The sequence below is a fragment of the Gymnodraco acuticeps genome, unplaced genomic scaffold, assembly GCF_902827175.1.
Source record: "Gymnodraco acuticeps unplaced genomic scaffold, fGymAcu1.1, whole genome shotgun sequence".
In the NCBI taxonomy this organism is placed as follows: domain Eukaryota; kingdom Metazoa; phylum Chordata; class Actinopteri; order Perciformes; family Bathydraconidae; genus Gymnodraco; species Gymnodraco acuticeps.
Window position 1 is genome coordinate 4,848,126 of NW_022990501.1, and position 12,025 is coordinate 4,860,150.

Sequence of the window (12,025 nt, forward strand, 5' to 3'; positions counted from 1 at the left end):
TATTCATTAATTAGAGAAGAACATCAAAATGTGTCTGTGTACAGGTTTCTGCTGCCTTTGTAATTTTGTTTAATATTTGTCATATAGGACATGGAAGTAAGCCCATGTGAGCTGATGAACATCATGAACAGAATCATTTCAAAACGTAAGACATGTCATTCAGAGTCCTTCTCCTACAAATCCATTTGGGTGTTCCTTGTAGCTCTTTGTTCTGTCATTCTGTCATTTACAAACGTTATGTGTCTTTATAAGAGATTTACCACATGGTGAATGCATGTATGTTTTATCCTATTTTAGATGGAGACCTGAAGACGGATGGTTTCAGCATTGAGTCGTGTAGAAGCATGGTGGCTGTCATGGATGTATCCTTTATTTCATATGTGGGCTTTGTGTGTTCTGTTGACATAGATGGCCGAGTATAAAGGAGAGTTTCAAGATTCAAGGCTTTATTGTCATGTGCACAGTAGCTACAGTGTACATATGGCAATGAACAACTAAAGTCACAGGCTTCCCACAATGTAACATAAATGTATAGGACATAAACAAAGTAAATGGAATATGATATACAGATTAAATAATTTGCAAGATGCAAACAGATGGATGTTCTTTACAGAGTTCAGGTATGTAATACTCATTAAAAAAAATTAAGATTCTCAAATGAAAGCATACACAACCATTTTTCACAGGACCTTGTTTTTAAGATTTTGCAAACCACTATAAATTGCAACTAATACGACTGTGTAAAGGTGAATAAGTGATCCATTTGACTTGTGGAGTAAACCTCACCTGCAAATATGTAATAGAAAAAAGTTAATATTCTCTCCCTACTGTGAAATGTATACCACATGAATACACGCCTAGTGCAAACACAGCATGTCCACACGTAGTGCCACTGTTTGGCTAGGCTGGAGCCAAAGAAGAAAAACGTGTCTGTTGTCCTTAATGCCGTTTCAGAGTGACAGCACTGGAAAACTCGGCTTTCATGAATTCAAACACCTCTGGAACAATGTCAAGAAATGGCAGGCAAGTACAGCAGACCCATTTCATTTGTACTATCCCTTATGTTTCTGTACAGTACCTCTGAAACATCTCAAGGAACGGTAAACACATTAGAAACTTTATTTTAAAACCATTTATATACAGTATCAGCTGTTTATTGATCTTAGAACTTTGGCTTAGGTGGTAGAGTTGTTGTCCACCAACCAGAAGGCTGCTGGTTTGATTCCCCAAACCCTGCAGTCAACTTGTTGAAGTGTCCATTTAAAAGACTCTGATTGTGAGATGTTTATCGCTCCTGGTGAGCAACTGGCACTTTATATTGTATGAATGTGTTGAATAAATACTTTGAGTGGTTGAAAGACTAGAAAAGAACCGTATAAATGCAGACCATATACCTCCATATTGACAGCCATTCAGGTTGTTAGAGAGAAATAATTGTTACTGGTCTTGAGGTTGTGAATCAACTTCTTAGGAATCTTTCATGGCTTATATGCTCTAAATACTTTTGTACTGTAATTGTTTAGGGCGTGTACAAGTCCTACGACGCAGATGGCTCCGGTGTCATCGGTGCAGATGAGTTGCCCAATGCTTTCACAGCTGCAGGTGAATTTCCTTTTTACATTTATTTAAAAAATGTTTCCGCTTTTGCATAGTTACTTACATTATCAATACCAGTGATGGAAGCCACATGTAAAGCGGTCATCTTGGACGCATTAAGAATGAACAAAAGACCTTTTAGATTGACTGTCAACAGTCATGTGGCTGTGCTTGTTTGAAACAGAAAATGATTTGCATATAGTCGTCTCATAGGACAGAAACCTATGTAAAGCTGTTTCAGAATAATAGACAACGTTTCATCTGTTCATCACTTTCTCAGGCTTCCCCCTCAACGACTACCTGTTCAACATGATCATTCGCAGATACAGCGATGAAAGTGGGAACATGGATTTTGACAACTACATTGGCTGCCTTGTGAGGCTGGATGCCATGTGCCGTAAGTTTGAAAGAGCAGTCCTTAAATCAATTGATTGATTTATTGGTTATGCAGCTTTTTCTGTGTGATAAGACTCATTGACTGAAGATGCCTAACAACTGTTCTGATTCAGGTGCCTTCAAAACCCTGGATAAAGATAAAAGTGGGACAATCAAAGTCAATGTTCAAGAGGTAAACACATTTTAAATGATTTTGACTGGAGTCTACATTTTTAAAAACATTTGATTGTGTTGATGGTAATCATTCATTGTTAAAGCCCTTCTCTCTCGTGTCTTTTCAGTGGCTTCAGTTGACCATGTACTCTTGAGTCCAGACGCCGCTCTCCTGCTTGTTTTTATGGAACCAATTTTTTTTCCTTCTACACAGTACAACACATTTTCGAAACCATCCCTACTAACCTGTTTTTTTTCTTCTCAGAAAATCCCCCCCTGCACAGGTGTCCTTTGAATGTTAATGGAATGCAAGTGTTGTGTTCACTGTCTCATTATACATGCAAAAGACAGAATTTGCCAGTATTTGTATTGTTACAGCAACCGAGAGTTGGTATTAGTTTTACGTATGTTATGCTGCGTTCCACTGCGTGCTATGGCTCAACTTGCTCGGTTTTGGTTTTCCATTTTGATCAGTAGTGGATAGTACCTGGTTCATGGTATTTCTTTTTATCAGCACCTCAGCCAAGATTCCAAGCGGCGTTAAAATGCTGCAGACCACTTATCTGTCAGGGAGAATCATCAAAGGTGCATCGTGTCCTTTACAATTGGCATAGTGTAGACGGTCCTCTGTGCGGTTGCTGTTGAAAGGATTGTTGTAGCCGTTCCATACAGTAGGAACGCAGCTTTAAAAGGATCTGTGACACTCGTTTTGTTTTGAGCCTGTGAAATGCTAAATTGCTGGGATAAAATGGCCTTGCATCCTAAGCTGTGACTTATTTGGCCATGTTTTTTGTTTCAACGACCACCTACAAAGAAGTTTCCATCTTTCCCAGATATTATCCCTCTAAGAACAGTCTGGGTGTGTATAGACTGCTCAATTGGCATCTTAATCTCTGTTACATTTAGCGTTAATATCACTGCATGAAGCTTTGTGACCTCAGAGTCCAACCAATTTCACCCAGAACAGAGGACTACCCAACCCTTCACACTAAGTGAAAACATCTGTGAGGATGTGCAGGGCCTTTAAGTTTGTTATGGCAAACCATAAATCATTCAGAGCTGCACACGACTACTAGCTATGTAAAGATAGTGTGTAGTTTTGTCTACCTGGGCAGAGAATGAGGTCACTCCACTCGGTGTTGTAATCCCAGTGTCTCTGTGCTTTGTTTACTGAGCTAGTTTCCGCATGCATGCAAGTCTGTGTGTTCACTGGCTAGCTAATGTCTGCCGCCGTGCAATGTGCCAACACAGCACTTATAGCTGATGACACCTCTGCTAACACCTATAATACCACTTAAAGTTGAAACGGGGAATAAACCTATGTTCAGTTATTGTGGCTGAGTAGACCTCTAAACAGGTTGAAGTAGGATGGAGCTATTCTGAGAATCACTTGGTCACCAACTCCCATTTACTCATAAAGATCATAGGGTGCAGTTGTCCCTTTTCTAATTGGAGCAACAACACAGGAGTGTATAGAAATGGCTCTCAGTCCAACTGTTTATTAGACCACAATGACATTATCTTTGTGAAACCAGCCCCAAACCCATTCACAGGAGATTCTTCTTCAAAAACAACAATATGAGACAAAATCAAACAACTTGAGGTTGATATGTGAAGTAAGGTACTGCAGCCTAATTCAAACAGATCAGGGTTTTATCATTTGTACACTCACATATGGGTCAGGGACGCCAGGGTCCTTTACTAATAGTAATTTGTAACAACAACTCAAGAGACAATGTTTTGTTTGGCAATTCATATTTTAAATGTAATGTGTAATGATGGTAGTACAACTTGGCCATGGCTTTCTCTATGGTCCACTAACTATTAGTTATCACTGTACTGTGTACTTATTCAAATTGCCTGCACCAAATAATACCAGCACAATCTGTAAATTGATCATATATATATCATGTTTATGCCACTAATGCATGCAGCCAATAGCAAAGATGCCAATATGAAATGTGTTTAACGATGTAGTTAGCCACAGTCATTAAACTGTTATTAATAATGCTTGGTCAAATAAATCCCTGTGCCATATTTGGAATAATGGTATGTTGAACGCGTGTTATTATTGGTGCACTATTAGCAAATGTTTCGGGATACTTTGAATCATTAGTCAGTCATGTATTGAATGTCATTATGGTTAAATTGGCGATCTGTTCTGGCCCAGCTGATTGACAGTAACAGTATTTAGAATTGAAAGTTTGACCAAAACAATATTTGTTTGCTCAATTATTGAGTTAAAGCCAATATTTTGCGTTGACAGTTTGCTCAAAGGAGTGCTTCAATGGTGGGTCTGATATTTCATAGCCAGAGGTGGAAGAAGTACTCAGATCTTGTAATTAAGTACAAGTAGTACCAGAGTGTACTCTGTTACAAGTAAAAGTTCTGCATTCAAAATGTTACTCAAGTAAAAGTATTCGCATCAAAATATCAAAAGTAGTCATTGTTTGATTGGTCCATTTCAGAATAATATATATGATATGTTTTATAATGATTGATCATGAAAGTGTTCTCAAAGCTGGTGAAGGTGCAGCTAGTTTGAATGACTTTGTATACTGCAGGGTAGCTTGTGGATTTACTCCAGGTGGAACTAAAGTCTGATTCAACACTTGATTACATTTCACATCATTAATCCAAATCTGTAATTTAAGATATTAAGAAATGTAGTAATACATACTTATACTACAGAGGAGAGTGGGGTAAATTGAGCAATTTTTTAGTTATGCTGTCCTCTAAGCAAGGAGAAATTACACATAGTAAAAATGAAAACACACCTATAATTCAGGATGTCTCCTATCAATGGCAATGATAATAATTCATATTTGATCAAGGGCAGTGAAAATATTGCTACTTTAAAAAAAAAGAAGTCTTAAATTGAACCACTGTTCAAACCTGGGCATACCTGTTCAAACCTGGACATACCTACAACAAATATTAAAGGTAACTATAAACAATAAATAACAAACCAAATACAAGCTTAGTTTTTCAAATAATTGTAATATACATTTCGGTTGAATCGATTGATTTAACATGTTAAAAGGAAAAGTAATCGGGTGCTGGGCATTACCTTTACTTTGGACCCAGCACTTTATATACTGGGTATACTGCCCAGTGATATGGACAGAAATGTAGCTTTCTTACTAAGAATTCTTCTAATTGCGAAAAAAATGATAACGGTCTCGTGGCTGAACCCACAGCCCCCCAATATAGTCCACTGGAGAAACAGGGTAAAAAATGTTTATTTAATGGAGAAAATCACAGCAAGACTACAGCTGAAAACTGACAAATTCGAAAAAACATTGTCCCCATTAATACAAGCAACACCAGATCTCTAGCAGCAACTCTTTACTTATTTATTTGTATTTCTTTCTTTTTCATTTATTTTATTCACTGCACTTGTACTTGTTTCATCTGGATGGTAAAGCACTGGCTCTTACTATCATAATGGTTCAGGTATTGTGCGATCATGTTTCCGATGAGGGGGAGTGATAATATCTGTAATATGTTGATAATGTTTGCACAATATAGAAATTGATAACACTAAGAAACTGTATGTCCTTTTGGTGCCCAAGGAGGGTATGTATGATGAATCCTGGTGTACAATAGCTGCAGTTATGTAAGCATCTCCATGTATGTTCTATTGGTGTTATGTATGAAAAATAAATAAAAAGTTCAAAAGGAAAAGTAATTATACAAATGGTAATACAATTTCATACATCTTACCAATCAAACACAGGGTAAATTCAACTTTAAATGTAGCCTACAATGAGCTCTTATTATCAACTTGGCCTACTTTCATTAATTTCTCCATTGAAAAACTGGCTCAACTTACCCCAAGGCCCATGGTTCACTTTACCCCATATACCTCATTCACACCAACGCAACTCCGGTTCAAGCTCCGTGCTAGAGCTTTTCATGTTCAGAACCGGTTCTTCGGTTTAGCTCCGGCTCTTTTCACACTGCCCAGACTCCGACTGGTGCTGCGTCATCGTTTGCGTCATGACGTAACCGTTTGCGTGCCTGCTTCATAAAGCCAAACCGCGCGGAAACCGGAAACCCCTCACAGCTCACAGCTCACACCGACAACAACAACAACAATGGCTGATTGTGCTCCAGCTTAATCTGTACCTCTTCGGAAGACCAGATTCCCAGTAAGTAGCTGGTCTCTTCAGTGGACCACTGCTGCTTGTTAAGTTTCTCCATCGTTGTGTACAAACTGGATAAAGCGCCGGCTTCTTGTTGTTGTTCAGGAGTTGATCTGCCCCTGCCCCCGCCTCGACGTAAGCGTGACGTATGCAATGCTTTTGCTCTGGCCGGACAATTTTTTGGTGCTAGAAACTAACCGGATTCCGGAGCTAAGAGGAAAACCCGGTGCTTTTCAAGCTCCAGCTCCGAACCGGCCCTGAAACTCCGTTGGTGTGAATGAGGTAATAATAGCCACCATTTTAGAAAAAATAGCCTAGCATTAAAATTCAGAGTCATCTTTAGCTTAATGATTCACATGGTTTAATACGCTGCCAACACATCAACATATACAATATGTGTTTAAACCTGGATTTTTTTTTGACATGACAGCCGATATAGCTGACATCTAGAAAATGTACTTTGACAAGCAAAAAACGTTTTTTTGTAAAAATGTTTACTTACCAGACCACAATGAGTATCTCTCTTTCACAGGCAATGAGAAATGGGTGGAGCTTGCATAATTTCTGGTCACTTGATTACAACTATAAGGCGTTGCCTGGTTACAGGGGGTGGTTCAATTTACCCACTGGCTCAACTTACCCCCTTCTCCCCTACCTCTGAAATGTAGTGAAAAGTACAAAGTAGCAAACATTCGAAATACTACTTACTACAAGTCTCTACAAATTGTACTTAAAGGTGGGGTAGGTAATTTTGGAGAGACCAGCTCGAGATCGCTGGAATTTGAAAATACACAACCGGAAGAAATCTGCCACTTCCTTACAGAGCCCCTCCTCCAACACACACGAACGCGCACATGACCAATGAGGGCACGAGATAAGTTTGTGCCCAGATGGAAGGCTGACAGGCAGGTAGGCCATCCAGTTACTTTAGCCGGGCCGGCTCAGATGATTGGTCGTGCTTTTTACAGCGTCACGGCTTCCACAGATGAACATTTTTTTTAATGGATTTTTTGTCAAAGCACTTCAGATATTCATTGCTATCGGGATGTTGAGAGCATTCCATGGAATATAACAACAAGTGTATCTCGAGCCGGTTTCTCAAACTTACCTACCCCACCTTTAAGAACAGTACTTTTGTTCTTAGCTATGTTTACAATACTATTCGTAGCTATCTATCCATCCAACCGTAATGTTTTTCTTCCAGGCTCTGATTCCTAAAATGCTTTGAATGTGTGTTTGTGTGAATGTGTGTGTCAAGAAGACCATACAGTCTATGGTCAAGACAGCCTACGTTACCAGAAAAGGCGTGCTCCTTCAAAATAAAAGCATTGTCACAACGGGAAATGTTTAAGAAACAAAAGTAAGTGAACTCAATTAGCAAATGTGCTAGATATATCGTTGTTATTGTTAAACTTTACATGTAAACCAACACCTAAACGACATGAACTATATCCATACTAAGATCAATGTGTTCATCAATACTTGTTTTAGCCAGCGCCTTTAGTTAGCTATTACCTGAGGGTAACCGGACATCTTTTGAGGAGCGTTAGCTGCATTCTGGCTAGCTTGACATTAGCTATCTTGAAGATAGGGACATTTATCATTACGTTTCTGGACCAAACCCCAACTTCTTTGACTTTGGGGTATGTTCACCATCTCAATAACTATGTTTGGCATTAAGGTATTCGTCTGGAAGTCAGGAAACGTCAGGTTGTCGCTTTATTAGTCATTTGTGAGTCTTGTGTTGCGTTAGCTAACGTTATCCTACTGCAGAGAGAGCTAACCTAGTGTGTGCTATGTGTTGTATTAAGTGCAAGTTGCACTATATAAGAGACATTTAATAACCGATACTCGTTCAAAATAATCATGGAAATGTGGCAATCAAGGTATTATATGTGTGTAATGCTAACTACGAGTGCTCTTTAGCTAACTAGGCTGTCGCGTGTGTTAAGCGTCGATAGCATCGTCCATTGTCCATTCACTCTGACGGCTAGCAGACATACATTGTTGTCATCGCGCAGAACTTGCTCCATTTCCTGTTTAACGATATGAGACCACTTAGATATATGTATTCAAGTTCGTTTCAGTAAAAGTGTTGATAATATTAATGTATTATCTATATTGATCAACTCAATACATCTGCACGAACGGTTATTGCTAAGCTGTTAAGCACGAACAAGTGTAACGCTGTCACTCAGCGATACTACTAACCTTATAAATGCAAGTATAGTTTAATAATCAATATATTTATGACACATGAGCACATTCATATACATCACATAATTAACACTCCCATGCTTTTTGTTGTTAACTGTCATCAGACAGCAGGAGAAGTGGAAGCACAGCAGAGACTACACAGTAGCTGGACACCAATTTTGGGAGGATGTCTTCACCAATATTCTACAACCAAGACAGTTTTATTCGTTTCAAGAAAAGAAAAGCTCGCTTCTCTTTCAGTGAAGTCCACATACTGCTGGACGAAGTGAGGAAGCATCGTATGGTTGTTGTGGGTAAGTTCATTCAGATGAAAGAATAACACTGAGGTCTGAGTACCTGGAAATGAGATGATTGCCTAGTAGCTTGTTAATCAAAAACATTAAACCAAGTAACCAATACAATGGTTAAGTCATAAAAGTGAACATTACAGTGAAGCTGTGAGAAATACAATGTTAATGAGATCTGATCACTGACGCAATATCATTTTAAGGCAAGTGCTTAGGGTCATTTTGTTTTGTCCCCCAAAGGCAATTTCAATCGTGGTGTACCAACAGACATAAAGAAGCGCACATGGGCAGAGATTACTGCCCGTGTCAATGAGATCGGGGAGTGCCAACGTGAGATCATCGAGGTCATCAAGAAATGGTCCGATCTAAAGTGTGACACGAAGCGGAAAGTGGGTGCCATGCGGTCAGGGACAGTGCCCAACAGAGGCCTCAACTCTCGACTCTCCCGAGACCTTAATCAGACGGAAAAAATAGTGCTCCAGATTCTGGAGATGGACAAGGAAGACCAGAGCTCCGGGGACTTTGGCCCTCTGGGAGATGACGATGATGTGCCAGAGGAGGAAGAAGAAATGGAAGAGGACATTATTGGAATGCAGAGTTCTCCTAATGGCGGGTTGGACGGGGCATCTATGCCCCCACCAATGTCCTACACAATGAGTAAGTGTCAGAAACAATCATATGTCACTATTTACTCACCTTCAGTTCATTCTAAACATCAGGGAAGTTCATCTATCCATCCATCTTCTACCTCTTATCCGAGTCTGCTCGCGGAGATATCAGTTCCAGTAGAGCAAGTTCATATGTCTACATAATCCACACACCAAAATATTTAGAGCAAATCCACGTCACCCTCTTCTCAAAAGCAAATGGGATGCATTTTCTCACTGGATACAAATGTGTGGAATATGGGTGACACAGACACACAAACAAATTGTTGGAATTTTTAGCCGGCCAGCTAACCAATCAGAGCAGACTGGGCTCTGGTTTCAGACAGAGGGTGAAAAGAGGTGTTGCAGCACAGACAGTATGAGAAGAATAAAGAGCTTTTTGAACATTAAAGCATGGAGACATGTCGCAGTACAGGCACAGAATACCAATATGAACCTGAACATCAGTAAAATGTGTCCCCTTAAATAAGTTCCTGTGGAGAAATGCATTCAAACTGTTTCATTAAAATGCTTTGAATGTTGCAGAGGACTCTTCACAAACTGCCTATGATGTGCAGTATGAGATTCCTGCAACAGAAGGTGAGTTTCTTCTCTGAAGTACAGATTTAGGTTTTTTCAGAATAAGAAAACACTGACAAGCCTTTTCTCTTTACTTCAAGATGTTGACGCTGCATTAGGAGACTCAGATGACGACCAAAGGGAAGATGTGCTTCCTTCCACAAAACCAACTGAGATTCACCAAGGAAACAATGGCATCCAAAAACAAGGACCACCTCCGAAGTCTTCCGGCCCAGCAGCAGCAGCAGCAGCAGGCCCAGCACCAACAGCAGCAGCAGCAGCAGCACCAGCAACAGCAGCAGCAGCCCCTACGCTTCCACTGCCAGGTCAGCCCTCGCAGAACATGAGAGACAACATGCTACACAATGCATCGCTGAGCCTTGAAGAGCAGCATGCCACCAACATCCTGCTGGAGACGGTTTCACGCTCCCTGGAGCTTCTGTCCGAGTCGGTGCAGCAGCTGGCAGAGACTCAGCAGGAGTTTGTGCGCGAGTCGCTGCAGCTCCAGAGGGAGACGGTGCAGGTTCTCAGAGACTTTACAGACGGAGCTATTTCTCTTATGCATGACAAACTGAATGGACGGCCAGCATTATAGCAAACAAAGTGTCAGAGATGTTGTTGTATGGCTACATACATGGCCTTCAGGTGCAGGAACATTTGAGTTCCTCTGGACTCCACCGCTAGTTGCTGTACTTTTTGATAGTACTCAACAGGTTCTTTGTTGTAAGTTTTAAAAATTGTATTATTAGAAACATTTTATTAATGGAATTACTGTCTGTGGGGTTACATTGTACATCGATAAAGAAAGAAGATTTTAGTTTCCCCTTTTGCTACTGAATTTAGCATTTTTTATTAAGCCTACACCACATTTAAAGCCTCGATATGCTTTAACAATGACTTGCAAAGATCTTTTATTTTTGTTTTATGTTCTTGGATAAGTTGTAGTTGCATCAATGAGATGATCACATGAACTGTAATGGTCAGTGGATTTCCGCACCTGACCATTATATGGTCTGTATGTCTGAAAGCTAAACAAGGTGTTAGATATTTTGAAATACATGTAACTGAATAAGTTGTCATTGTCTGATTTACTTTTGTTTACATTCCAAACATCAACACTTGAATATGAAAAGTTTCAACAGGTTTCTTTTTAAATGTTAAATAAACCTCTGATTTATTGAAAGAGAACAGAAGTAATATTCCTTCCTGTGACTATATAATATATAAAGTGCTCTAGTGGACATAGATCCAGTGATCTGAATGTGTTAATCCATCTCTGTTGAGAGCTGCACTCTCCCGTCTTCAATGATGGCATATTTCAAGTTATCTTAAATTAGAAATGATGAAGGATGTCTTACATATGTACAAACAGAAAATGTGTAATACACATTACAAAAAGACCGTACAGAATAAAGCTTGAAATATATTCAAAACATTTCCTCAGAAAAGACCAAAACCAACATTGTATTGATACTAACAACTAACAAGTATTACCTCTGTATCAAAATCATGATGTATCTTATTCCTCTGTGCCGTATAACTATATTATCGTGCAAAAACTATTAAGAATCAGCAATCCATGTTAAATTGATATCTCTTAGAGCACAGCATGTATTAATCCGCTTCTGAAAATAGTCCCTAACAAATGTGCAATCTCTCCTGTTTCATTAACCTTTTCTGATACCTACAGTGCCCACTTTATTAAGGGAAATACTGAGCCTTGTTTAAAAAATAAAGTACTTGTATATATATTATTTTTTTTCTTCCGATTTACTTCAATAATAGGCTTTACTAATAGCTACACACAATATGATTGGAAATAATTAAGACAGTTGTTGATTTTGGTCTTATTAAGATAAGATAAGATGGAACTTTATTAACCCCCGTGGGTACATTCAGGAGTTTAAAGTGTGGTGGAAAAGCAGCAACAGAGTGAGAGTGAAAAACAGGACAGCACAGATTCACACAAGGTTAAAAAAAAAAAGTAATACAAAAATAAAGT

General features: G+C 39.2%; 2 protein-coding genes across 6 annotated transcripts in view; both read left to right on the forward strand.

Moving 5' to 3' along the window:
* capns1a (calpain, small subunit 1 a) overlaps window positions 1-4,204 on the forward strand; it is a 5,814-nt gene extending 1,610 nt beyond the window's left edge. Inside the window, exons 5-11 of the mRNA XM_034226684.1 lie at window positions 88-145; window positions 298-362; window positions 955-1,023; window positions 1,524-1,602; window positions 1,877-1,993; window positions 2,106-2,164; window positions 2,274-4,204. Coding sequence (XP_034082575.1) covers window positions 88-145; window positions 298-362; window positions 955-1,023; window positions 1,524-1,602; window positions 1,877-1,993; window positions 2,106-2,164; window positions 2,274-2,300 — 474 coding nt within the window. The 3' untranslated portion in view covers window positions 2,301-4,204. The remainder of the gene's footprint in view (window positions 1-87; window positions 146-297; window positions 363-954; window positions 1,024-1,523; window positions 1,603-1,876; window positions 1,994-2,105; window positions 2,165-2,273) is intronic.
* Window positions 4,205-6,506: 2,302 nt separating this feature from the next.
* Window positions 6,507-11,449, forward strand: zgc:153990 (uncharacterized protein LOC768125 homolog). Of its 5 annotated transcripts, XM_034226576.1 has the most exons (6): window positions 6,559-6,575; window positions 7,555-7,653; window positions 8,615-8,803; window positions 9,038-9,454; window positions 9,991-10,044; window positions 10,125-11,449. In XM_034226576.1, the coding sequence occupies exons 3-6, from the start codon at window positions 8,677-8,679 to the stop codon at window positions 10,616-10,618; spliced, it is 1,092 nt and encodes a 363-aa protein (XP_034082467.1). In that variant the 5' UTR covers window positions 6,559-6,575; window positions 7,555-7,653; window positions 8,615-8,676; the 3' UTR covers window positions 10,619-11,449. The 5 variants fall into 5 exon arrangements, with proteins under 5 accessions (XP_034082469.1, XP_034082467.1, XP_034082466.1 ...); XM_034226578.1 differs by lacking the exon at window positions 7,555-7,653 and having other exon boundaries at window positions 6,507-6,575; XM_034226575.1 differs by lacking the exon at window positions 6,559-6,575 and having other exon boundaries at window positions 7,312-7,653.
* Window positions 11,450-12,025: the final 576 nt, after the last annotated feature.

What these genes read in the sequence shown, in the direction of transcription:
- zgc:153990 (XM_034226578.1), top strand. Translation starts at nt 8,677, where the DNA reads ATGTCTTCACCAATATTCTACAACCAAGACAGTTTTATTCGTTTCAAG. An exon ending in ACCAATGTCCTACACAATGA is followed by an intron (nt 9,455 to 9,990) that starts GTAAGTGTCAGA and finishes TGAATGTTGCAG; the next exon opens with AGGACTCTTCACAAACTGCC. An exon ending in TGAGATTCCTGCAACAGAAG is followed by an intron (nt 10,045 to 10,124) that starts GTGAGTTTCTTC and finishes CTTTACTTCAAG; the next exon opens with ATGTTGACGCTGCATTAGGA.